Source organism: Sus scrofa, chromosome 6 (genome assembly GCF_054392235.1).
Source record: "Sus scrofa isolate SSC_HxYL_T2T_F1_AM1 chromosome 6, Sscrofa_HxYL_maternal_Yorkshire_Landrace_v2.0, whole genome shotgun sequence".
In the NCBI taxonomy this organism is placed as follows: domain Eukaryota; kingdom Metazoa; phylum Chordata; class Mammalia; order Artiodactyla; family Suidae; genus Sus; species Sus scrofa.
Window position 1 is genome coordinate 156,597,070 of NC_139388.1, and position 26,148 is coordinate 156,623,217.

At 37.9% G+C, this 26,148-nt stretch overlaps 1 protein-coding gene across 18 annotated transcripts in view; it reads left to right on the plus strand.

The window, feature by feature from the left end:
* Nucleotides 1–26,148, plus strand: part of C6H1orf87 (chromosome 6 C1orf87 homolog) — a 118,491-nt gene that overhangs the window by 44,862 nt on the left and 47,481 nt on the right. For 13 of the 18 annotated variants that reach the window (XM_084964892.1, XM_084964885.1, XM_084964895.1 and 10 more), the window contains exons 3-6: nucleotides 10,487–10,706; nucleotides 22,331–22,471; nucleotides 23,030–23,293; nucleotides 24,981–25,096. In XM_084964892.1, coding sequence (XP_084821018.1) covers nucleotides 10,487–10,706; nucleotides 22,331–22,471; nucleotides 23,030–23,293; nucleotides 24,981–25,096 — 741 coding nt within the window. The remainder of the gene's footprint in view (nucleotides 1–10,486; nucleotides 10,707–22,330; nucleotides 22,472–23,029; nucleotides 23,294–24,980; nucleotides 25,097–26,148) is intronic. The other 5 variants (XM_084964893.1, XM_084964898.1, XM_084964896.1 and 2 more) reach the window with 1 other exon arrangement.

Sequence of the window (26,148 nt, forward strand, 5' to 3'; positions counted from 1 at the left end):
TCCCATCATGGCTCAGTGGTTAACAAATCCAACTAGGAACCATGAGGTTGCAGGTTCAATCCCTGGCCTTGCTGAGTAGGTTAAGGATCTGGTGTTGCCATGAGCTGTGGTGTAGGTTGCAGATGCGGCTCGGATCCCACGTTGCAGTGGCTCTGGCATTGGCTGGCGGCTACAGCTCTGATTCATCCCCTAGCCTGGGAACTTCCATATGCCACGGGAGCAGCCCTGGAAATGGCAAAAAGACAAAAAAAAAAAAAAAAAAAAAAGGAAATGTTTTTATAATGGAATTACTCAGAGTTGACAAAGGTTTAGAATAAAGAATATTCATTTGCTATTGGTTTTTAAGCATACTTATTAAAAGTGCATTACCTTGGCATAAAATTTCCATCTATGAATTAATTCTATGGAAAGAATTATAGGTGGATTTAATGGTTTGGTTTCAAAAAACTTACCCAAGAATATACAAGCCTGGCTCCAGTAGGGAACCAGGAAATCGTCAAATTAGGATGATTCAAGGAGGGTTTGGTTATGAGAGTAAGAGAATTGCTAGGTGTAGTACAGGAATCATGGGCTAGCAGCTGCTAGGCTGTAATCAGCCCTGAGTCTGCAGAGATGGAAAGAGACGAATATTATTGAGGAAGGAGCATTCTGTAGTTCAGGCCACCTTGAGAAAAGAAGTGACCTTTGCAAGAGACAAAAGTAGCTGGAGTCACTCTTGCAGAGTGAGCCATCTCCTGCCAGGGACAAACCTGCCAAGATCAGAGGACATGGGACCTGACCAGCTGACCAGTCCACAGAGGTATCGTCTACAACCAGAGGACAAGGCAAGGAGGTAGGAGCAAAGGAAAACATCCAGAGGAGAAGCAAAATTTAAATTAGTGAAAATTGAAGAACAGTATACATTCCCAAATAATATAGGACAAGTTAAATAAACAATTGTATATCTTTGCAATGTAGCAATTATCTAGATACTTTAAACATTCTTGCAGAGATGTAAATATTGATGTGTAAAGTATCCACATTATATTGTCAACTGGGAAAAAAAAATTTAAGGATCACAAAATTTATGATCCTAGTTTGGTTTAAAAGCAAAAGACAAGTTCTTGTGTATGTATATGGAGCATTTCTGTAAGTAGATAATATAATAACTTGCCACATTGAGTTTAACCGCTTATAATTTTGAGAAAGCACAGATGTTTATATAGTACTTTTTTTCAGGACTTTATTTTTTAGGTCAGTTTTAGGTTCACAGCAAAATTGCAAGGAAGGTACAGAGAGTTCCCATATACCTTCTGCCCCAATAGTGCATAGTCTTCCCCATTATCAATATCCCCCACCACAGTTACAACTGATGAACTTACACCAACACAGCAAAATCACCCAAAGTTCATAGTTTACCTTAATGTTCACATGGTCCTGTCCATTCTATGGGTTTGGACAAATGTATAATGACAAGTGTTCACCATTACGGTATCAGACATAGTATTATTATTGCCCTAAAAATCCTGTGTTCTGCTTATTCATTTCCCCCTCTCCTTTGCTATAGTACGCTTTTAAATCCATGATCTCTTTATCTCAACCATGATCTCAACCTAATTAAACAAAACCGTGTAGCAATAAATACTGCTCCTCATTTCCATAGACCATGTGAATGTATCCGACAGAAGGTGTCAGTGAGTGTGGTGCATGCTCTCAGAGTGTGGATAGAAGATCTGTCTCAGAATTGTGCATTAAAGCACGGAGATAATTGATGAAGAGGCCAGGTAGTTACACAATCATCTTGCTTAGAAACAGGTGAATACAAGCACAAAGGACATTACATTTCAAGCCCATAGTTGAAATTGTTGCCTCAAAGATTTAAAAACAGCACAGTGCACAGCCCCTAGGTATAATTCACCTGAGGACATTGTGATGCAACAATGTTTCTGTAAAATTAAGGAAAGTGATTCCAAAGAATTATGCTTTATCAGAACAGATTTTAAACACTGATCAACCTGCGCTTTTTTTTTTAAGCGTTTCGTTTCTAAAACTTTTATTTACTATTATTAGGAAATAACAAGGTGGCTGGATAGATTATGTTCTTTTTACCTATTTAAAAATAGGTTTTCCTCAGTTCCTGTAAACTATGAAATTTTGACCTTTCGGACTTTAGTTTTACCTATCAATAAAGAAAGTTTGGGGATCCAAAGGAAAGAGCATTCCTTATGTACCTGGGTGATGAGGAAGGTATTGATTAAAGAGTTATCTTTAAGTTAGGACTAACATAAAATTACCGTTTGTATGGGATGACTGAAAATCAGGTTCGGTGCTAAATATTTTATGTATTTTATCTTAAGTATTATTTTTCTAATCTCAGATTAAACTGAAAACCAGAGATGTGAACTAACTTACCAAAAGTCCACAAGTTATGCTTGGGGCACCAGGTCTGCTGGACATACGGTGTATACCCTTAACTGCTGCCTGAAAATCATATACACACTTTACACAATTATGGAAAAGATCTTCCCTTCTCAGTATCTATGTTGGTGTTTCTCAAACTCTTGTGTACATAGGAACCATGTGAGATGTTTGCTAAAAATATAAATTTTCTGTCCTGCTTTAAGAAATTTTCTGTCCTGCTTCTGATTAATGAAGTATAGAGTGATTCAGGTTTTCTGTCCTACTATCTAGCACCCTGCACAATTACGAATCACTTCAGGTGGTCTAAGGCTCAATCACTGTCATTTTCTCCAAGAACAAGCCCTTCGTTCTATCTGGAATATTTTCTCACCTCTTAATTTCTCTTTCAGCTTTTGTTTTAAGTATCAATACCTTCATGGAGTCATTGCCATTCCTCTTAAGCAGATTTGGTATGACAGTCCTCTAAGATTCTATATCTCTTTGATACATACTCTATTTTTTCAGTTATCACATTTTGTTTAAATATCTGCTTCCCCTACTTATCTTTGAAGACAACACAGTCTGAAAACAGTGAGGAGATTAGAAACTCACTGCAACCTTGACTAAGACAGTAGTAAATCATAGCTAAAAGTCAAGTACAATAGAAGAAAATATCCTTGGTGTAAATCTAATGCCGTAGTACTGCATTTAAATGGAAAAATTAAGTTCCAAAAGAGTAAGTATGTTGGGATATCATCTTCTCTGGTTTAATTTACCTGAAGAAAATGAAAACACTAATTCGAAAAGATGTGCGCATCCCACTGTTCACAGCAGCACTATTACAATAGCCAAGATACAGTAGCAACGTAAGTGTACATTAACAGATAAATGGCTAGGAGATCACATCATGACTCAGCAGAAGCAAATCTGACTAACATTCAGGAGGACGCAGCTTCCATCCCTGACCTTGCTAGTGGGTTAAGGATCCTGCTTTGCTGTGAGCTATGGTGTAGGTAGCAGACGCAGTTCAGATCCCATGTGGCTGTGGCTGTGGCTGAGGCATAGGCTGGCAGCTGCAGCTCCAATTCGACCCATAGTCTGGGAACCTCCATGTGCCTTGGGTGCAGCCCTAAAAAGACGATAAATAAATAAATAAATAAATAAGTGTTATATATACAATAGAGTATTAATTAGCCTTTTAAAAAGAATGAAATTTTGTCATTTATGACAATATGGATGGAACTGGATGGTGTTATGCTTGGTGAAATATGTCAGACAGAGAAAAACAAATACTGTGTGTATCCACTTATATGTGAAATCTAAAGAATAAAATAGATAAACAAATGTAGCAAAACAGAAATTGACTCACAGATACAGAGAACAGCCTGGTGGTTGCCAGAAGGAAGAAGGGTTGGGAGAGGGGCAGGTCAGCAAAGGGCACTAGGAGATACAAACTACTAGGTATAAAACATGTCTGAAATGTACAGCACAGGGAGTATAGCCAATAATGACTTTATATGGAGGAAAATCTATAAAAATCATGAATAACTATGCTATACACCTAAAACTAATATAACATTATAAGTCAAATATGCTTCAACAAAAGAGGGGGGGAGTAAATCATATCAAAGAACAATTGCTGATTGAATTGGTTACTAATTTTGCAGCCAAAGTGGCCCTAATTTGAGAAACTGTTTTTATTCCATAAAGTAATATAGTGCAAATGCCATGAAAAATACACTTTGGTTATTTTCACTGATGTCAGAATGTGGCTTAATGCTAGGAAGAAAGAACTGGGATACTTTGGAAATAACTCGGGTGTTCTGAGAGGAACTTTAGGCCTATATTGGAAGATGGACAGTTTGTGTATTATGGGTGTGAAATGAAGGAGGAATGTGAGAGAAGGGGTGTATGCTTTGAAACCACACAGACCCGGATCTGAGCCCTAGGTCTCTATTATCATTTTATCAATGAGCAATTTACCCACCCTCTCGGATATCCTAATCTCAGAGAAACAGTGGTAAGCGATGGCTTGGAGTGAGATCTTAATTTTCTGCTCAGGAATTGAACTTGATGAAAACCAAGAGTCCTAGCCACTAGATTAGCTAGAGGCTATTAGAAGAATTGCCCTGATCTTTGCCCCCCATTGGAAAGCAAGAATGTTTCAAGGAGACAAGGACTATGAAAACAACTATAAAGTTTATTATTGGAGTCAGTACAACATGTGGGAGAGCACACAGATAAGTGGTTGATTTATTTAAGTCAGAAATAAAATAATACACACCCTAAAGAGGAGTACACCCCTGAGTGAGGAGCGTGCCAGAGAGGTGATTTAAATCACTTATATAGAACAGTTCTATTGGGTCTTTGTTTACCTTTAGCCAGTTGCCTTGTTTTAATTCTCACACCTGATGGACATAGGACCCTCCCCAATATGTGTGTACACCTTTTGACAAAGATGGGCTCCAAAGCAAAGAATGCCAGGATGGTAACAGGACTTGTTATGGCCTGGTGCCCCCTCCCTTCCTGACCCCTAGGAGTCTTACTGCACATGTATTATTGAGGAGATCTCCTTGATCCCAGGAGTGACTGAATGGTCATCCTACTTATGTGGAAAATGAAACAGGCCTAAAAGGACACAGACTCCTTATCAAACAGGCCCGTGTAATGGATGAGTTCCCAAAGACAAAGATAGGCCCAAGGCCACAGACTGCATGGCTCAACAGAATGACCCCTTCTATAAAAGAAAAAAAAAAAGGGCACTCCCATGCATTGGAGGAGCCCGAGCCTCACCTGCTCAGAGCTCTCAATGACTCTATTGGTTAACAAACTCTGCTTGCAATCTCATTGCTCCAGCTTCTGCCCCCTTCTTTCCTGTTGCTCTAACAATCTTATCTCTCTACTCCAGCAGAGCTCAGTGCCTTCAACTAACTTTTTCCTTGATATGTCAAAGAGAAACAAGGCCCGGTTTACTCGTCCTAACAAGTCCCAGCAGTTCTCAGCCCAGGGGCCCATCTACCTCCTACCTCAATCCGTTTCCTCATCTGTACAATGGTGATCATAATACCTACTTTTTAGCATCATTAGCATGACATAAATGAATTTGTGTGAACTTATACATAGTGACGGACAGAAATAAGCACCATCTTCTACAATGATGAAGAAATGACTCAGGTATAGGCTTGGAAGGTGATGTACTTTAAAAATCTTTCTGAGGACTAAATATCTATGATAATAATATATGGATGACTCCATGGCCTAAAAAAGAGGGAAAAAGCCCTCACAATTCATCACAATGACATTTGCTATGTTAGCACAGGTTTTACGTTTCAGCCTCCCCGTGGAGTTCTGTGAGATTTTCACCGGCTCCCCTCCCCCCCGCCCCATTTTATTTTTTATTTTGTTGTCTTTTTAAAAGGGAAAAATCTGGTTGTGTTGATTATCTGTTATTACTTCCAAATAAGAACATGCTTCCATTTCCTGAAATTACATCCCCATTCACTATGTTGGCACACTCATGGCTATCTTCTCCAGAGGGTTTGTGGCCTGTTAGATGGTACACAGTTGGAAACTGCTGAGTTGCTGCCAAGGCTGGCAGACCTTTAAGATGGCATCTGGTGACCTTTTTCTGAGCCCCCTGGGTCCTCCATTTGAGATTTGATGTTCTCGGCAGGGGTGTAATCCAAATCAAATGTGAGATCTGGTGAGATGGAGCTGCATGGGAGGCAGGGGCCAATAGTGGGATCTGTATGTTGCTTCAGGCGGAGGATGCTACTAGAGGCCCTTGAAATGTTTCTTTCTAATCCTGAGATGCTGAGCTCTACTAGAGGGTGGAACTAAAGGGCTTGTTTGCAGGAATAGCCCAGTATAAGAAAAGGGAACAATTGGACAGTTTTCTCCTCATTTATTTATCATCCAGCAATACTGTAATCCTCCCTAATTGCTGTAGTTCCCAGATGACACTAAACTCTTTACAACATCGCTCAGCACAACAGCTGAGGTTAGAAGTATATATATGAGGAAGCTAGCTGTGTCTTACTTCCAAAATAGTATTGGTGACTTTTTTTTTTTTGCCTTCTTTCGAAAGGGCAATTTTCTATTTTCAATACTGCAGGTAGATAGCACACAAGCCCAAAAGAAAGAACTGTGGGTTTGTGAACAGCATAACAACCAAAGTGTGTTGATGAATTTTTTGTGCTAACAGTGGACACATGCCATTTCTCAGCTGGGGAGTCTTTTTCATGATAATTTTAAAGTGCTATGAATGTTTCGTGTGTGTGTTTTAAATAGATTTTACTTTGAACAGATTTAACAGGTTATTTTTGATTTTACGTCTACTGTGGCTATTTTAACAGACAAACAATCACATTTTACATTTCTCAGGCAATTCTGCCTTGAGACTGCCCACAAAAGGATTTTGAAAGTGGTTAAAGTAAAGATGATTTCTCCCCATTGCCTTCATCCAGAAGCGTTAACTGTCTGCCCATGACCATTTTCCCCTTTAAATCCTATATTTCCTGCTTGCTTCCTTCTCTAATTTCTGCTCCTCTTATACTCCCTAACTTCCAGGCATCCTTTCCTGACTCTACTGGCACTTGGAACTGGTGTACAATCAGGATGACTTAGGTTTAAATTCTGGCTCCAGCTTTGCAAAGTCATGTGGAATTGGACAAATCACATAAACCCTCTGAACCTTAAATTCTTCATCCTAAAATGAGAATAATATAAGCACCTACCTATAGAGCTGATCTAAATACTAAATAAACAAATGTTTGTAATGGCTATAATGTGGCTGTCATGTAGTTAAATGTTCAACAATGCTATTACTTTTGAAACTACTGAAAACCATAGTTACTTATCTTTATTATGAGCTTCAAATTGCACTGATTCTTTGTAACATCCACTTGACATTTATTTATATAATAATTAGATATATTTCATATTATTTATATAAATTTTATGCCTTTTTGTACTTTATGAAAATATAAGATACCTACATAATACAGAAAAGTGCATGCATCATAAATATACCACTCACAGAATTTTCATAAATGTCATATAGCCATGCAACAGACACCCAGATCAAGAAACAGAATGGTACCCAAATCCTAGAAGCCCTGCTTGTATTTCCTTCGGGATTTTATACCTCCCCTCAAAGGTAACCATTATCCTGATTTAAAAGTAAGTTTATACCACTTGTTAACCTTACTAGTTATGCTAATTTTGGACAGCCAAATTAAATTAAATTATCTGAGGTCAGGGACTGTATATGTCTTCTCTGATTGCAAGAAATATGTGTTAAATATACACTCTTCTTATAATATTTCCAGGTTGCTCTATTTGACTGTACCTGTCTCTCAAAGCCCCAGCCCTAGGCAAGCCCCACTGTTTGCCTCCCTTGCATCTCCATGAGGACTACTAAGCATGCACCTTCTCCAACAGGTGCCACAAAACCTGTGATCACCAGCATTCTCCGGCCACTGATTTGTGCCCAGCTAATCTTTCTTCTCTTTCTGATCAGCTATCTTCCCTTCTCCATAGTGGCCATTTCAAAACATATGCCTTTAATTCAAACTTGCTACCCCAGCATGTCCCTTCTTGAGACCCAACAGGTCTCAACTTGTATGTGAAAAATTCCAGCTGTCAGCAGTTTGATCAATCTCCTGTCATCATATGTTAAAATTTGCCCACATACTTGTCAGTCTTCATACTAGTCTACCCTGAGGTTTCATTTCTACCTCTGTTCTCTCAGTGACACCCTATCTCACTTTTTCAGGGTTTACTTTTTGTTATCAGTAACATCCTCTCCTTTTCTTTAGTCAGTTGGCTCTTCATCAAAATCCACTAATGGCCCTCTTATCTTCAAATATGATAATAACAACACCTTATCTGAAACCAGCATTGCACTCCAGTGACTACCCCAGCTCTCTCCCCTCTTGCAGCCAAAATTCTTCACAGAGGTCATTATACTTCCTACCTTCAGTTTCTTGTCCCTGCGCTTCCCTTAACACACTTGAGTCTAGCATCCACCTCCACTAACTCATGGAGCCCCCTTACCTAGATTACTGATGGCGTCCTTATGGCTTACTCAACGGAAACTTCTCAGAACTCATCTTTCTCAGCAGCACTTGACACTGTTGACTATGCCCTCTCTCTCTATAAACCTTCTCTACACTTTGCTGCCAAGGCCGCACTCTTCTGATTTCCCTTCTACCTTAGAATTTCTTCTAAATCTCCTTTTAGGGCCCTTCCCCCTATAAATATAGGTGTTCCTCGGAGTTCTTTCCTAAGCCTTCGTTGCTTCTCATGCTGCCATGACCCAGATGATTACTATGAAAAATATGTATACATCAAACTTTTGCCTATGGTTTGGCCGTATTCAGATCAACAAGTATTGGAGCTATTGTTGTATGCCAGATAACATGAAATGCTTTAAAATAGGTAGTTTCCATTGCATCAGTATCAACAGCTAAGGAGTTCCTGTAGTGGCTCAGCAGAAATGAATCTGACTAGCATCGATGAGGACAAAGGTTTGATCCCTTGTCTTGCTCAGTGGGTTAAGGATCCAGCATTGCCATAGGCTGTGGTGTAGGTGGCAGATGCAGCTTGGATCTGGCATTGCTGTGGCTGTGGTATAGGCCAGCAGATGTAGCTCTGATTTGACTTCTGGCCTGGGAATTTCCATATGCCATGAGTGTGGCCTTAAAAAAAAGAAGACAAAAAAAAAAAAAAAAAAACAGCTTAAATTTATACAACCTTCCAGTTGCAAGGCATAGATATTTTGAAATGTATTTTTCCTGATAATGGAATAATATTTGCTCTTAAAGGAAATTTAGAATAATAGTTGCATAAGATATAATATAGAATATAATATAATATCCTAACTTCTATTACCCCGAGATACTGTTTACTTCTGACGTATTTCCTTCTAGATATATTATGTACCCTCACACATAAAACATATACTTATACATGAATTTATAAGGTTGAGATAATTGTATTTTTCATTTATTTGTATGATTAGACATTTTTTTTATAATTAAATTTATTCATAACTATTTTAATGGCTCCATAAATTCTATCATATGAACATAGAATACTCAACATGTCTGTTACTAAACACTTATTGTTTAAAATTTTTCTTTTTCTGCATTTTTTTCCTTAATATGAATTTTTTGAAAACTATTTGGTAAAAAAATTTCAATGTCCTGGATCTTTTTTTTTCTTTTTTCTTTTTTTTTTTTACTTTGTGGCTGAACACGTAGCATATGGAAGGCATATGGAAGATCTGGGGCCAAGATCAGATGCCACCACACCTGATCTTAACCCACTCTGCTGGGCTGGGGCTGAGGATCGAACCAGTGCCTCCACAGAGACAAATCACATCATTAACCCTCTGTGCCACAGTGGGAACTTCTCAGTGTCCTGACTCTTAATATGTTCAGTCTGGTCACCCACTATAAGAATTATATATATTTATGTGACCGCAAGCATTTGAGTTTCATATTTCCAAAGAAGTTTTTGATATTTAAAACAATGCCTTAAAATTATTTTGACTTATAAGTCTTTACTTATTAAACAAAGTTGAATAATTTTTAGATTTGGGGGTTTTACTTAAATTTTTTGAATCATTCCTTCAGTTTTTTTCCCCCTTTTTCTATTGAATATTAAACAAAGGACTACTGAGAAAAAGAAGCTTCATGGTGAAACAATTAAGGAGAGACACAGAGCATAACTCAAGCTGGAAAACTGCCTTGACTTTCTTTCTTTCCTAGTTGCAAACACAGAAAACACCTGTTAGACTTACAAATAAGAAAGATATGTGATAATCTTTAGGGTTCATCTGCCATTTCTTATACTAAGGGTTTTGGAGCAGATGGTTAGATCATCTTTATGAGTACGAGGAAGATGAAGTCTTAGAAGAGACTAACATGTCTTTCTATAGTAAATGATCCCTAGACAGATAATCAACATTTACTTAGTCATTCCACCATGCTGCATTACCACTGTTCACACCATCAGACTACCACCTTCCTTTTCTTATGCCAGGCTAGTGCAGGGCGAGTCTTTCCTGTGAGTAACAAAGTGCAAAACTGTTCCTTCACAGTAAAGAAGATGAGAACTTGAAGGCAGAAACTCAAATAGTGCTCCAGAAATCAGTGACTGATAATGTAAGGCAGACAAGCAAAGACCCCCCAGTTCCTGCTAATCCCACCTATCATCAAATCAATCTTGACCCAGATGATGTGGAAGAGAACAAGCATCCAGAGAGCCACCAGAAACCAGAGGACAACCAGAAACTCAGCTGCAGACTTCTGGATAACAAAGTAAGTGACAAATACTTGAGCTTTCCTTGGTTACCGGGTAGGAAAATTCAGTTAGGTCGAAAACACAGATTCACATCAACACACAATTGTACTAATGGTAATTAATACATTTTGTATCAGATAGAATCATTTTTTCAATCTGAAAATGAATTGTGAGGTCATTTTGTATGTTGTATCTTTTCTGACCACCAACTGAATTGGTCAACCTACTCTGTGACTAACTCAGTGATAGTTATGCAGTAATACGTCATCAGACATGCATATTTGGTGTGTGTTGGAGGGAGAGGGTCCATCTGCTTTATCATTACCGGAAGAGACCATTTATTTTCACAATCCAATGAAATCATGTTTACATATCAAAAAATATCAACCCTAAACTATCTTGATAGAAATATATATCAGTGCACTAGGGTAAGAATCAAGTCCACAGCAAAATAACTTGATAATGATGAATCTAAATGATTAGTAATTTGTAATTAAAAATCGAGAATAGCAACAATTGAAAACTAGATCCAAATCAAGACAAACTAATGATTCATTGATAACAAAGTACCATTTCCAAAAATTGCTGAAATTGCAATTAAATGGTTACATAGAGGCGTTCTGCAGTACTGCCAAGTATTAAGTGACAGCCAGATATTTTAGTAGAATACTGAATTAGAGCCTGCAGTAAACTCTAACGTTACTATTTTTATTTTATAGTTTTAATAGCACTTACTAAATCACTCAGATCCTCTCTAGTTTTCAGTCACGAACAAATAAAAGCCTATAGACTTGTGATCTTTTCCTCATCTGAACTCTGCAAAGATTATAATTTTGAGTGGTTAGCAGTCCACCAATGGACCTCAGACCATTTTCTGCAAGGTCTGGGGATTTTTCTTTTCTTCCCAAGTTTTTCATTGTTCCTTCTAATTGTAAAATATTACATACACATAGAAATTTTGGAAAATGGAAGGAGAATAAAAATAAGATGAAATTAAAACTCAAAGAAAAACAGCAGTATATTTCTTTCTCTTTCTTCCATGCATAGATATATAACAAGAAACATTATGTATATAGTCTTTGTTATCCTGGTCTACTTGCTTCTTATTAAGGATTGTCCCCATGGCTGCAAAAAAATTCATCCTAAGCATCATCTTTAATAGCTCTATGGGAGTCATGCTCAGAACTAACACTTAGATAACGTTTACTGTGTGCCAGGTACTATTCTAAGCTCTTTACATAACTTACTACTCCTAAGCACCTAATGAGGTTGGAAGTTTAATTATCTTCAGATCACAGATGAAGGAACTAAGAAACAAAGAGGTCAAGTGCCTTGCCCAGTTCCTAAGGCTGAGAAGTGGCAGAGCCACAGTTGAGGCCCAGATTCTAGGTTCTTAATGCCCAAGTGGTATTCATTCTTTTATGTGAATATAACATGGCTCATTTAACTAATCCCTTGTTGATGAGAATTTAAATAATTCTAGCTTTTCTCTTATAAATGGAAGTTTATTTCTTGACTCTATCCCTATCACATCAAGCTACCCATTTGGGGAACTGTTTCTACATTTGCCATTGTAATAGGCAAAATATTCATTGGGTAGGCTCTTCTTGGACTAAGATCTGGATTCTTTGCTAGTTCTGTAATGCCAGAGGGAGATGATTTGCCCCTCCTCTCCCGGAATCCAAGGAGGTTTCTTGTGGGAGACTCAGAGGGGCTAACACCCAGCCACCAAACACAGCAAGACCTCATGGTAAGTGTGGAGCCTGACTAATTGGTTCTTTCTGCAGAGCGTGTGGTGCTAGCTGGACAGATGGCAGCCACAGTTGCCTGGTTCAAAGACCCTCATTACCACCTTGACTAAGTGGTAAATGGAATCTTGCCACAGTGAAAGAATTAAACCAATTAGAACTCCTTCTAGATCCTTATCCTCACCCATACATGAAAATAAGCTTTCCTGCCTGCTTCATAACAGGCAATCTGGACCTGCTGTATTTATTCTAAAAGAAAAGTTGCTGATAAAGACTTGAGCTAATGTGAGTGAGGACAGCCAAGTGTGAAACTCTGCTCTAAATTACAAATAAATTGAAGAGTAGTGTTAGTAGGAATAAGTAAAGCAGAAAATATTAAGAGAATCCATAGTTTCATGTATGTGAGAACAGTAAGATATCTTAGAAATCAACAAATACAAACTTTCATTTCACAAATGAAGAATGAGAGGCCCAGAGAACTTAAATCATGGTTTAAATTCCCACAGGTAGAGCCTGGCTCTTCTCATCACCAGCCCTAGAATTTGTCTCTTAATTCTTCCGTGGTCGTCTTTGAAAATAATGTAGATGTGGTTTATGCTATTTCTCAGAAGTATCAGTTCTGCCTTCTCTCAGAAAATAAAAATGAATGTGTGACTAGCAACAAACTCAGTAGCACAGTTTCAAAAATAAAATTAAAGTAAGCTTTTTGCATCTGGCAGCATGAAAATGAAAATGTTAGTGCTTTAATTTCAATAATTATCACATTTGATTAGTAGTATGTTCTTTTCAAAGCCCTTCTGCTGTTATATCTTGTTTGTTCTCCACAGAAGCCCTGTGAGGTAGGTAGAGACACATGTTACCCTCATTTTTTAGACGAATAGACAGATGACAAGGACATTTCCACTCGACTGTGCATTGGCAGCTCCAATTCAATAAGTTCAACGGAAAACCTTTGATCCTGCTCTTCTACCCCTAGTCTGTCTCCCAGAAAGATTCCACTACTCTCCCAGTTGTACCAGCAAGAAAGCCAGGCATGCTTTCGTTTTCTCCCTAACTATGATATCCAACTAATCACTGAGCCCTTTAAATTCCACCTTTTTTAATGTCTCTCAAAATTGTCCTCTTACTTCCATTTCCTCTGCCCTCATCCTAGTCAGAGCACTTTTACACATCTGCAGGAAGATTTCAATTATCTTACAAGAGGATTTATTTTTCTATGCTTCCTTCTCTTCATTGGTCAGCTGTGGTAATAATGATGCTGTGTGAACAAATAACCCCAATACTCTGGTTCGTAGCAAGATCACTTATGTTCACATCACCTATGTGAGCTAAGACAGCTTTTACTTATTCCAGTAGGATGTTTTGAGGTTTGGCTCCAGAGTGTAGATGTGGTTCAGGTCTGCTCTGTTTTTCTCATTGTTCTGATGTAATGGGCCTCTCAAGGCAAGATCTTCTCGTGGTAATTGAAACATCTCAAGAGGACAGACTTGAGTAGTCACGTTACTCAACCACAAGTACATTTTAAGTCTTCACTTATGTTATAGCCACTAATATGCCAATGGGCAAAGCAAGTCACATGGCAAAGCACAACACCTGAGGTGCAGGGATATATGTGTGTACATATGTATAGATGATATACATGCACTACCTCTTGTAAGAGGAACTTCAAGACCTACTAAAACACTTAAAACCATTGTTTATTCCCAACAGCCCTTATATAAAATTCAAACTCCTTGACATACCATAGCAATTCAGCTCTGCCCACTCTCTACTTACCTCCCATCCCTACTTTTCATGAAACTGAATTTCTGGTTCTGAAATAGAGCTCTGCTTCCTTTTATCCCCTGTCTTTTGACTATGCTGTTAGTTTTATGTGAAATTCTCTTCACTCCATTTTTAATTTACTCCTGCTTTACAACAAGGTCTCAATATAAATATCAGCTCTACCACGAAGCATCATTGTCTGATCATCAAGACTGAGGTAAATGCCTTTTATAAGGTACTTCTAAGTTAATCTGTGCATAATTCTACCGCAGATGTTGCTGTACTATCAAAAAGAGTTTGTTCTCTTATCTGTCTCCTTCCATGAGCCTGAAAGTTCCCTGAGAATAAGAATTTGCCTTGTTCATTTTTGTTGCCAAAATAATTCTCTCTATGTATTAACCCAAAGCCAGCATCTCATTTAATGGAAAAACACTAGAAACCTTTTTTTTTTTTTTTTTGTCTTTTTGCTATTTCTTGAGCCGCTCCCGCGGCATATGGAGGTTCCCAGGCTAGGGGTCCAGTCGGAGCTGTAGCCACTGGCCTACACCAGAGCCACAGCAATGTGGGATCCGAGCCGCGTCTGCAACCTACACCACAGCTCACGGCAACGCCGGATCATTAACCCACTGAGCAAGGGCAGGGACCGAACCCGCAACCTCATGGTTCCTAGTCGGATTCGTTAACCACTGCGCCACGACGGGAACTCCTAAAACACTAGAAACTTTTACATTAGAGGCTGAAAGAAATCAAAAACACCTGTTATCTCCACTGGTTTTGATACTGTGTTGGAGGTATTAGCTAAAGTAATTAAATAAGATGGCTTAATCACAGGCATAATAATTAGAAAGAAAAAGGGAAAACATGCATATATATGAAATACACATGTCTGTGTATATGTATATGTGTGTGAATATAAATATACATAAACAAAAAATACCAGTTAGAAGATAAAATGGAAAACATCATTGAAAACAACAAATAGGAGTTCCCATCATGGCGCAGTGGAAACAAATCCAACTAGGAACGATGAGGTTGTGGGTTAGATCCCTGGCCTGGCTCAGTGGGTTAAGGATCCAGCATTGCCGTGAGCTGTGGTGTAGGTCGCAGACGTAGCTCAGATCTGGCATTGCTGTGGCTGTGGTGTAGGCCGGTGGCTACAGCTCTGATTAGACCTCTTGCCTGGAAACCTCCATATGCCATGGGTGCGGCCCAAAAAAGACAAAAAGAAAAAAAAAAGACGCTTAATTAAATTAACTAACTAAAGAAATAAATCAAATGCCTAGGCATAAACTTAACAATAAATACTGTCCAAACATTTGTGAGAAAAAATGTAAAACATTCCTAAAAAACACAAGAGTATATTTGAGCAATGGAAAGGCATACTATGGTCTTGTACATAAAAACTTAATATCATCAATTTCTGTCTAAAGTCACCATGACTTTTTTTTTTGGTAGTATTATAAAAACTTGTCTTAAAATTCATATGGAATCTCAAGGGACCTAGAATATCCAAAATAATCCCGAAAAAGAACAAAGATGGAGGACTTATACTTTCTGATTTCAAAACTAACTGCAAAGTGCAAAGATACAGAAATCAAGAGTATAGTAATGGCATAGAGACAGACATATGGACCAATGGAATAAAATAGGGAGTCCAAAAATAAACCTTTATGTATATGCTGAAATGATTTTTTGACAAGAATGCCAAGATGAGTCAATGGGGAAAAGACAATTTTTTTCAACAAATGGTACTGGAAAAACTGAATATCAACACATAAAAGTATGCAGCTGGACTTTTATTTAAAACCATAAACAAAAATTAACTCAAAACAAGGCTATGAATTAAATATAAGATCTAAAAGTATAAAACTCTTGGAAAAATATGGCAAAACCTTCACATTGGATCTGGAAATTATTTCTTGGATCTGACCCCCACGGCACAGACACCAGAATAAAATAGACAAATTCGATTTCATGAAACTTTCTAAATGTTGTACATCAAAAGATACTATCAAGAGAGTACAAAGACAACCCACGGAATGGGAGAAATTATGTGCAAATCATTTATTTGATAAAAATATAGAGAACTCCTAAAACTCAACAATAACAACAACAAAAAGACCTGATTCAAAATAGACAAAGGACTTGAATAGACATTTCTCCAAAGAGGGAATATGAATGGCTAATAAGCATATGAAAAGATATTCAACATCACTAAACAATAGGGAAATATAAATTAAAACTGCAATGAGATACCACCTCACACCCATTAGGATAGCTACTATTAAAAAAAAAAATAGAAAATAACAAATGTTAGCAAGTACGTAGAGAAATTGAAACCATTGTAAGTGTTGGTAGGAATGTAATGTGGTACAGCCACTGTATGGTAGTTTCTGAAAAAATTAAAAATAGAAATTACCATGAGATCCAGCTATTCCACTTCTGGTAACACTCAAAGAGTTGAAAAGAAGATCTCAAGGAGATATTTATACATCTGTTTTCATAGCAGCATTATTCACAACTGATAAACTGGAGAAGAATCCTAAATGTCTATCAACAGATGAATGGATAAGCAAAATGTGCTATATGCATGCAATGGAATATTATTCAGCCCTAAAAATGTTGGAAATTCTGATACATGCTACAACATGGATGAATCTTGATATGTGTTAAGTGAAATAAGCTTTCCACAAAAAGACAAATACTGTATGGTTCTACTTATACAAGATACTTAGAGTAGTCAAATCAGAGGGACAGAAAGTGGAAGGTGGTACCAGGGTCTGAGGGGAGGAGGGAATAGGCAGTTATTATTTAATAGATACAGGGGTTTCAATGTATATGAAAAAAAAAAAGAGTTCTGGGGAGTTCTCATCATGGTGCAGTGGAAACAAATCTGACTAGTATCTATGAGGATGTGAGTTCAAGCCCTGGCCTCATTCAGAGGGTTGGGAATCCAGCATTGCCATGAGCTGTGGTGTAGGTTATGGATGTGGCCTGGAACCCATTTTGCTGTGGCTGTGGTGCGGGCCAGCAGCTGTAGCTCTGATTATATCCCTAGTCTGGGACTTCCATACACCACAGGTGCAACCCTAAAAAGAAAAAAGAAAAAAAAAAAAAAAAAAGAATTCTGTGGGAGTTCCTGCAATAGCACAGTGGGTTAAGAATCTGACTGCAGCAGCTCAAGTTGCTGTGGAGTTGGGGGTTCAATCCCCACCTGGTACAGTGGGTTAAAGGATCTAGCATTGCCACAGCTGTAATGTAGGTCACAACTGTGGCTCGAATTCAGTCCCTGGCCCAGGAACTTCCATATACTGAGGGTGCAGCCATTAAAATTAAAAAAAAAAAAAAAGATTTCTGTGGATGCATGGTGGTGATGGTTGCACAACAATGTGAGTATACTTAATACCACTAATTTGTGCACTCAAAAATGGTTAAGATAATGAATTTTATGTTGTGTATTTCACAACAGTTTTTAAGAATGGAAAAAAAAATATTAGCAAAATCAAGACATCAATTCTACCTGAGATAATTTATAAACTTAATGTGATTCCAATAAAAATAATATCAGATTTTTGTTTTGTTTTGAAACTAGTCACGTTGGGTTATAAAGTTAATTTTTCATAATAAACAAGCAAGAATAGTCAGTAGAACCCTGAATAGAAGAGCGGTGGGTATGTGGCCAGCATTACCATATATAAGAAGTAAAAACTCTCTATATACAATAGTGTTATTTTGTCACATGAATAGATGAAAGACTAAGGGAGTTGAAAAGTGAAGAAATAGACCTGATGGGATATTGCAATTTCGTGCATGATAAAGATGACATCACGAATTAGTAAAGAAAACATGAACTTTTAAAAAAGTGATATTAGGACTGTTGAATAGTCACAGAGAAAGTCTTAAATTGGATATATATATACCTCATATATGATACATATAACATGTATATCATGATATATTCCAAATGGATTAGGAATTTAATATAAAAAATAACTGTACAATAGTATAAGAAAATAGGTGATTTCCTCTGTAATCTGGGATAAGGGAACATTTTCTCACTGTGACTCAGAGGTAGAGGAAATTTAAAATGGAACAATCCCTTTCGAAGGAAATTAGGCAATAATTAGCAAAACTACTTATGCATTTATTTTTTGACATGACAATCTGCCTTTCAGAGATATATCCCAAAGGTACATTGGAAAAATATTTTAAAATTTATATAGAAGGTACTCATTGGAGTGATATTTATTATGTCAAAAACCAAAATAATCTAAATTTCCATCAATAAGAGACTGGTTGAATAAACCAAGTTACATCTGTACATGGAGTATTATAAAAACTTTAAAACTGTAGAAAGGAATGAAGAAATTTAATATTAAAAAAATTGTACAGTAGTACAAGAAAATAGGTGATTTCCTCTGCAATCTGGATAAGGGAGCATTTGTTCAACTGTGGCTCAAAATGCAGATACAGCAAGAACAAAATTTTACAATTTTAACTAAACATATGTGGCCAGAACTACCTTCAGCAAAGCTTGACAAACTGAGGGAAAAAAATCTGCAACTTATATTGCAGATATATATAATTGATGGGTACAAGAAAATAGTGATTTCCTCTGTAATTTGGGATAAGGGAACATTTGCTCAAACTGTATCTATACAAACCATATCATAGATAATTATTGATGAGACAGGGCTTTTTTTTTAGTTTTCTATGTATTTTTTCTAAATTTATTTTTTATTAAAATATGGTTGATTTACAATGTTGTGGCAATTTCTGCTGTATAGCAAAGTAACCCAGTCATATGTATAGATACATTCCTTCTCTTACATTATCCATAGTCTATCCCAGGAGAGTGAATACAGAGAAAGTTTTTCTTTAGAAGAGTATTACTGTTAATAAATGAGAAGTAATAGTAGAGTAAGAATATCATTGTTTTCTAAAACCCTAATGGAAAAAATGGACTAAAGCAGCAAGTATCAGTACTTGTGAATATTGCAAAAAGTAAGATAACCTGACAGCCCGTGCTTCCATGGGAAAATATACATCCTATGAAAAAAAATCTTGCTTAAAACAATTGAACCTGATCATGATCAGGATTCTAGATATAACTACTATTTTATAAGATATATATGGGACAATTTGTTAAAAAGCATAGGGAACAAGCAACAAAATCCAGACCATGGAAAACTTTATAGGGCAGATAACTCATCTTCTTCAACAAATAAATTCTAAAGGAAAAAATGCAAAAAGAAAGGATGGAGGGTAAGAAGAACTAGAAATTTTAAAGGATATAAGTGATGTCAGCCAATTGAAATGTGTGGATATTATTTGGCTCATGATTTGAATTAACCAACTAAAAATATGATTTATCAGATAATTAGGGAATTTTGAACACTCACTAAATATTTGATGATATTAAGGATTTACTGTTATTAATAAGGACTATTTTAGCATAATTATTATAGTTATGTTTTAAAGAGAATCTTTATCCTTAGGTCAGTGGTTCTCAAACTTTATTGTGCATTAGAATTAATGCAATGCTTATTAAAACACAGATTTCTGGACCCCCAACCCTAGATATTCTCATTCAATAGATCTGTGGAGGGTCTTGAGAATTCACATTTTTAGCAAGTTTCCAGGTAATATTGAGGCTTCTGGCCCAAGGACCACACTTTGAAAATCACTGCTTTATAAATACATGCTGAAACAATGTCAATGAAATAATGCACTCTTTAGAGTTCACTTCTTCTCTGGTAGGGGGTGATGTGGGTATAAATAAAATGATATTGTCAGTTAATAACTGAAGCTTGGTGATGAGTGTATTGATTTTCATTACTGTTTTCACTACATGTGCCTATGCTTAAAGTTTTCTATAAGTACAAGTTAAAATTTCAATAAAATATGAATTTTTATAAAAATAAATAAAAATCAAATGAGCAATATTTATTGTACTAATAAACCATCTGCAAGCTCTGTGAGGGCAGAAGCCAGTTCTGTTTTGTTCCCTGTGGGGCCTATCACAGTGCCTGGCTCAGCCTAGGCAAGCCACAAGTATTTCTTAAATGAAGGAATATAGTTACTTAACTTCTATAAGCCTCAGCTTATCATATATAAAAGCTTGCTAGTACTGTCTATCTTATAGCATTATCATAAGGATTAAATTACATAAACAAAGCATCCATTGGTACTTTGTACAAAGTATATGCCTGATAAATGTCTTGTTATGTCTATGCTGGACTTCTCTGCTGCTTCTCCTCTCTCTGCCCACTCAGAGACCCTCTTGATTTTTTAAAGAATCTATTTTATTTTTATTTGGCTATGTGTACAGCATGTAGAAGTTCCTGGGTCAGGGATCAAACCCGAGCCACAGCAGTGACAATGCTGAATCCTTAACCACAAGGCCACCAGGGAACTTCGCCCTCTTGATTTTTTTTAAGTGACTCACAACTCTAAAACATCTGTGGGTTGTATCCATATTGATAGCTTATTCAATGTAACTATCAACTGAGTACGGATGCTCAGTTTTCAGTGAGTCCTTCTGGCAATGTCTCCTTTCAATTACCTGATATTAAAAAATAGCAGGTGATTCAATTTTTACCCAGGATTTTATTTTAATCAAGTGTGACAAGGTGACAGATCTTGAGGTAACTTCCTTTGAAAGAGTGGGTAACTTAATGTTTCCCAGGAAAAGGGGGACATGCTACATCGTGCGGGAACACATGTGGAAGCCCCAAGATCAGTTAGGAGGCAGAAGTGAGGGGAAATCACAGGCCACAGCTTTTACATGGGAAAGGCAATGCAGGACAGGGCAAACCGATTATAATTGGGCTTTGGGCAATTCTGGTGGGCTTCGGGCAGGGGGGCTGGTATCTGGACCTGGATTGATTTCAGGCGGGGAAATTTTGGCTTGGTGTGTGAGTGAGACAAAGGAGGTAGTTGGATATGTGGACCCAAGATTGGCTGCTTCCCATATAAAAGATGTGTTAGAAGGCATGCTGTTTACTATCTCTGGGAATTAGTTAGCTCTTTCAGGGGCAGTCTTCTCCAGCCAGCAAGGCCTCCAGTATGTCAAACCATCATAAAATATAGAAAATCAGAGTTCCCTCATAGCTCAGCAGGTTAAGGATCCAGCCTTGTCACTGTCACTACTGTGGCTCTGATTACAGCTGTGGTGCCAGTTCAGTCCCTGACCCAGGAACATCCATGTGCTGCAGGCACAGAGCCCCCCCCCCCAAAAAAAATGAGGAAAATAAAAAACCTTATTCATGCATCATACACAGCTCTTATGTTGGAGACCACCATACAGCTGAACTCTGCAGGAGGCAAAAATATGTGGACCCAAAGAGTTCCAAAGTACATGGTCTCCTTCAATACACCATGGCTTGAGAGAATGGATTTTACCATTGACCTATCTTCCATCATTTATTCTGCTGTACCCTTTAATAACATTGTTCTTGGGACGTAATATGCTGCGCCCTTTCATTCTTGACAAAGCTCACAATTGTCTTTGCTGTCCTTCTTGAATCTGCAATTTAAACAGCCCAGGGATAGCCCTATCTCTAAGAAGAATTCTATATCTGTTCATAAACACCTTGTAGTCTATCCTTTGTCATACATAACCTCTTTTTTGCACAAATGAAAATGTTTCTAATTGTTAATTTGTCAAACTTGTGTTAATTGTGCAATGCTGAAATTAATGTTGAAGTAAGCTTTTACTCTCTGGGGCCTCAATGACTCATGACCACATGGGCTGAGGTCATTTGGAACTAGGAATGTGTTTTAAGAATTAATTTGCTGGGAGTGTCCATTGTTTTGTAGCAGAAACAAATCTGACTAGTATCCATGAGGATCAGTTTCCATCCTTGGCCTCTCTCAGTGAGTCGGTGATCCACCATGAACTGTGGGGTAGGTCACAGTCACGGCTTGGATCCTGTTGCTGTGGCTGTGATGTAGGCTGGCCTTGATTCGACCTCTAGCCTGGAAACTTCCATATGCTGCAGGTGTGGCCCTAAAAAGAAAACAGAAAAAAGAGAGAGAAAATTAATTTGCTCACTCATATTTTCCCTTTTTTCTCTCTTCACCTACCACTTCTGATCCTTGCTACCATTTGTCTTTGTGTCGTCAAGATTCCCAATCAGGCAAACATCTACTGCAGCTCTGTACCGACTGGAGACCAGTCCCTGTCCTATATCCATGGCCTTCCCAGGAGAAACCTTAGAGACTGGTCCTTAGAACAGATGGCAAGGGACAGTTCTGACCAACCCAAGGTGTGTATACAAAGATTGTTGAGCTGTTTTCTATTGTGGATGGAGGGGTATTATCTGTTGACAGTATATTTTGGTGTGGAAGAGATAATAAGATGATCTGAGCATGGGCTGATGGATTCCATACGCCCCTCAGCTTTCCAGGGAGCCTCTGTGGGGATTTCACAGGTAAACCTCAAATGACTCCACTGAACATCCCATCTTGCTTCCTTCTTCTTCCTCCCACATCCTGTGGGGTTCTCAGATTTGTTTTTCTAAATGCTCATATAATCAAAATTATTTCCTAAAAGACACATGACACACCTTAAGGAGGCTTCTAACAGAGCAGTATTCCAAAATGGTTTCTTCTTCTATTCTCCTGAAGGAAAAGGTCCTGGTATATTGTAAACTAAAGAATACACTTGGACTGAATACCTAATTCCATGCACATTCTTTCCTGGTCTGGGTGAGGCCTGAAAGTGGATGACCACCCCACCAGCCCACCTAGGCTTCTGCTCCCTTGCATTGGCCTTTAGTCATTTTATTTTAGAGCCCTGTTAATTTGTTGTTGTTGTCATTTAGGATATTGGCCAGAGGCCAAGTGGACCAATAAAAGAAGACATTTTTCTTATTGCCCTGGTAAGAAGAGAACTCAAGTCACACCCTTTGAGTCCTGGCTTATTAGACAAGCTTCAGGAAGAGCTAAAGATCCTGGATCCTGTGTCTTCAGGATTTCTCCTCCAGTCTCAGCTGACCCACCTCTTCTTGAGGTTTGAAGTCCCTCTGCAGTTGCCAACAGTCAAGATCCTTTGCCAGAGATTTTGTGGGATGGGCTCTCCTGAAATGGTATGACCATCTTGCTATTTTTAACTGTGGGGTTCTTTTGTTAACTTGACTTGTACTCACAGAGTAATAGGATTATAATTTTTTTTCTTGAAAATAACCTTTGCTATTGACCCTTAAGATACAAAGCATACTTAGATGCATACGTGGAAATCTCTAGTCAGACAAGACCAGACTAGAAAATAGACTTAGGTCTCTTAGCCCCATTGAGTTTCTCTTTAAAGAGCTTTCTTGTACCAGCTTTCATTGGGACAAACATCATTGGGATAGTTACAGATTCAAGATAATGGGCCCACTTAGGTCCATTTATAAGCTGCTTGGTCTGTGAGCTCTGAGATTAGAATGGAGAACTTGATGAAGATGTATCATGACAGTTCCTGGAGAGTTAGGTAGGAGGTATCTCTGAAATATAACTCACCACCATCGTTTTACTTATTAGAAAACTGAAACCCAGAGGGGTTAAGGAACTTGCTCAGGGCACCCAGAGAATTAATGGCAGACTCAGGAGAGAGAGAACGTTCCCAAAAGACAAGGCTATGATTCTTTCTCTGAGCACTCCACTTCCCAAACTCATACTGTGGGTGAATACAAAGCATAGTCCAAGTGTAACCACATTCTGGGAGTTAGAGGAAACTATCCTAAAATAGGAAGAAGTTATAGCAATGGGCAGATCATTAGGGTGCATGTGATCTGGGCACAAACTAACCTCCTGAGGTCAACCTGCGGATTTTGTAATATAGTAAATGCAAATTACCTGGCCTCATGCTTAGCATTTAGTAGGTACTCAAATAAATGTTAGTTCTCTCTCCTGCCCATCCCTAACCTGTAAAAAGTAGAATTAGTTATATATTTGTGAGACATATTAAGCAATATAATGTCAACCTACTAGTACAACCTCTATGAAGCTTCAGCTCAAGCCAATTCCCTAGCTTGAGACCTAGTATCTAGCAGGACCTTATCTAGCTTCCTTCCCCCACTGCTACCCCTCTATTGCCCTAGAGTTGTCTACCCATCAGAGTCCCCAGGATGTCATCTTAGGTTTTTCACTTAGGTAAATAAGGTCTTGTCTGTAAATTCTCTGATTTTATCTGATGATGATATTAAATATAAGCTTATATTATATGTAATAAATATATGAGATGTGTATGTGACAGAGAAGCTAGAGCATAGGTAATGCTGTTGTAACAAATAGCCCCAAAGGCTCAGGGCCTTAAAATAACAAATACTTATTTTTCATTTACATTTCCGTAATGGATCTGCCACATGCTCCTCTCGGTACTGTCATCCTCTTAGCTCCAAACCCAGGCTGATGAACTATTCACCCTGTAATCTTTTTTGAACGTGATGGCAGAGAGGAGAAAGAGATGTCTGGAGGGTGTCATGTCAGCAGTTTAATCCTCAGCCCAGAAGCAGAACATGTCAATTCTTCTCACTGCTCACTGGCCAGATCTGGTCATTGCCCTACCCAGACACAAGAAAACCAGGATATGTAATTTTTCCATATGTCCAAAAGAGAGAAATAAAAGGAATAGTTGGTAAAACGCACCATTAATTATTTCACTATACTTAAAATCTGTTTTAAAAACTTGTCATGTTAAAACTTGTCCAAATACATTTTATCTCAGCAGAAGTCTTCTTTCTGCTACATGTCAGTTAAATGAGGATGTTCTGTTTGATATTTAATTTTCAGGTGAATTACGAAAAGCTACTCTGGTTTTTAAAAGTCGCCACTTCAGATGATCCACAGCAAGACAAAAGGGCTGAGGATAACAACATGAAGGAAATTCAGGGTGGTAGCCATCGAAGGTACTTTTCTCCCTTTCTGCAGGCATAGTGTTCGTAGACTTCAAAAGCTGCCAGGGATCTTGAAGGTCATACATTCAAAAGATTCACTCAATGCATAATCATTTTGCTCTTCATCAATACTTAGATTCTGATTACAGTTTTCTCCTCTCTCTCTCGTATGCAGGCCAGCATAGAAAGTTGTCTGCAACAATTACCTGCTTCTTAACATCAAGCATGTGTCTTTTTCATGAGGTTACCATGTGAAAATGAAAAATCTCATTATGAAATAAGAAATGATTGTGTCCTGGGGCAGAGCTCCAGTCTATAATGTGTTATTCCAGAAATATGTTCAGTCAGTGAACTCTTGGGTTACAGGCGCTAGCAGAAAAAGGTATAACAGACAGAAGTCAATAATTCTTTCACGTAATCTCAAAGGAAAGAAATGATTCAATGTAAAAATAGGATGTGAGAAGTAGAATTAAAGATGAGATACAGTAAAGCATGACAGTCCCTGTGTCCTCCAAGAAAAGTGACAAAGTACAGTGGTTAGGAGCATAACCTCCATTGACAGAAGCCTGGGCTCAATTCCTATTTCTGTCCATTAGTGGCTCTGCAACCTTGGGCTGGTCACTTACCCTCTTTGTGCCTCAATTCTCCAGGGGTAAAATGGTAACAATAATAGATTTCCCCCCTTCACTTCATAGATTTGTAAGAAGAACTGAGTTAATAAATGCAAAGTTCTTAAAAATAGTGCCTGATAGATAGTAAGTGCTCTATAAATGTTCATGACTATTTTAAAACTATCCTACCAGAAGATACTCTTTCCAGTTACACATAAGGTAACATAGTGGCTAAGAGCCATAGCATTGAAGTCTATCGCTTCACTCCAGGGAGAAAGGCAGGGTTTCCTACAAAAATGCCCCTGGGCCAAGTGCTAGACTTGATTCCTTTCTACTGTGTGCCCTTTTTGACCACAATATTTCATTCAACACACATTCATTGAATGCCAGCTGCTTGCCAGGCACACTTTGCTGAGCACAGTGTATCTGGAGGTTGGTAAGGCCCAGTCTTTC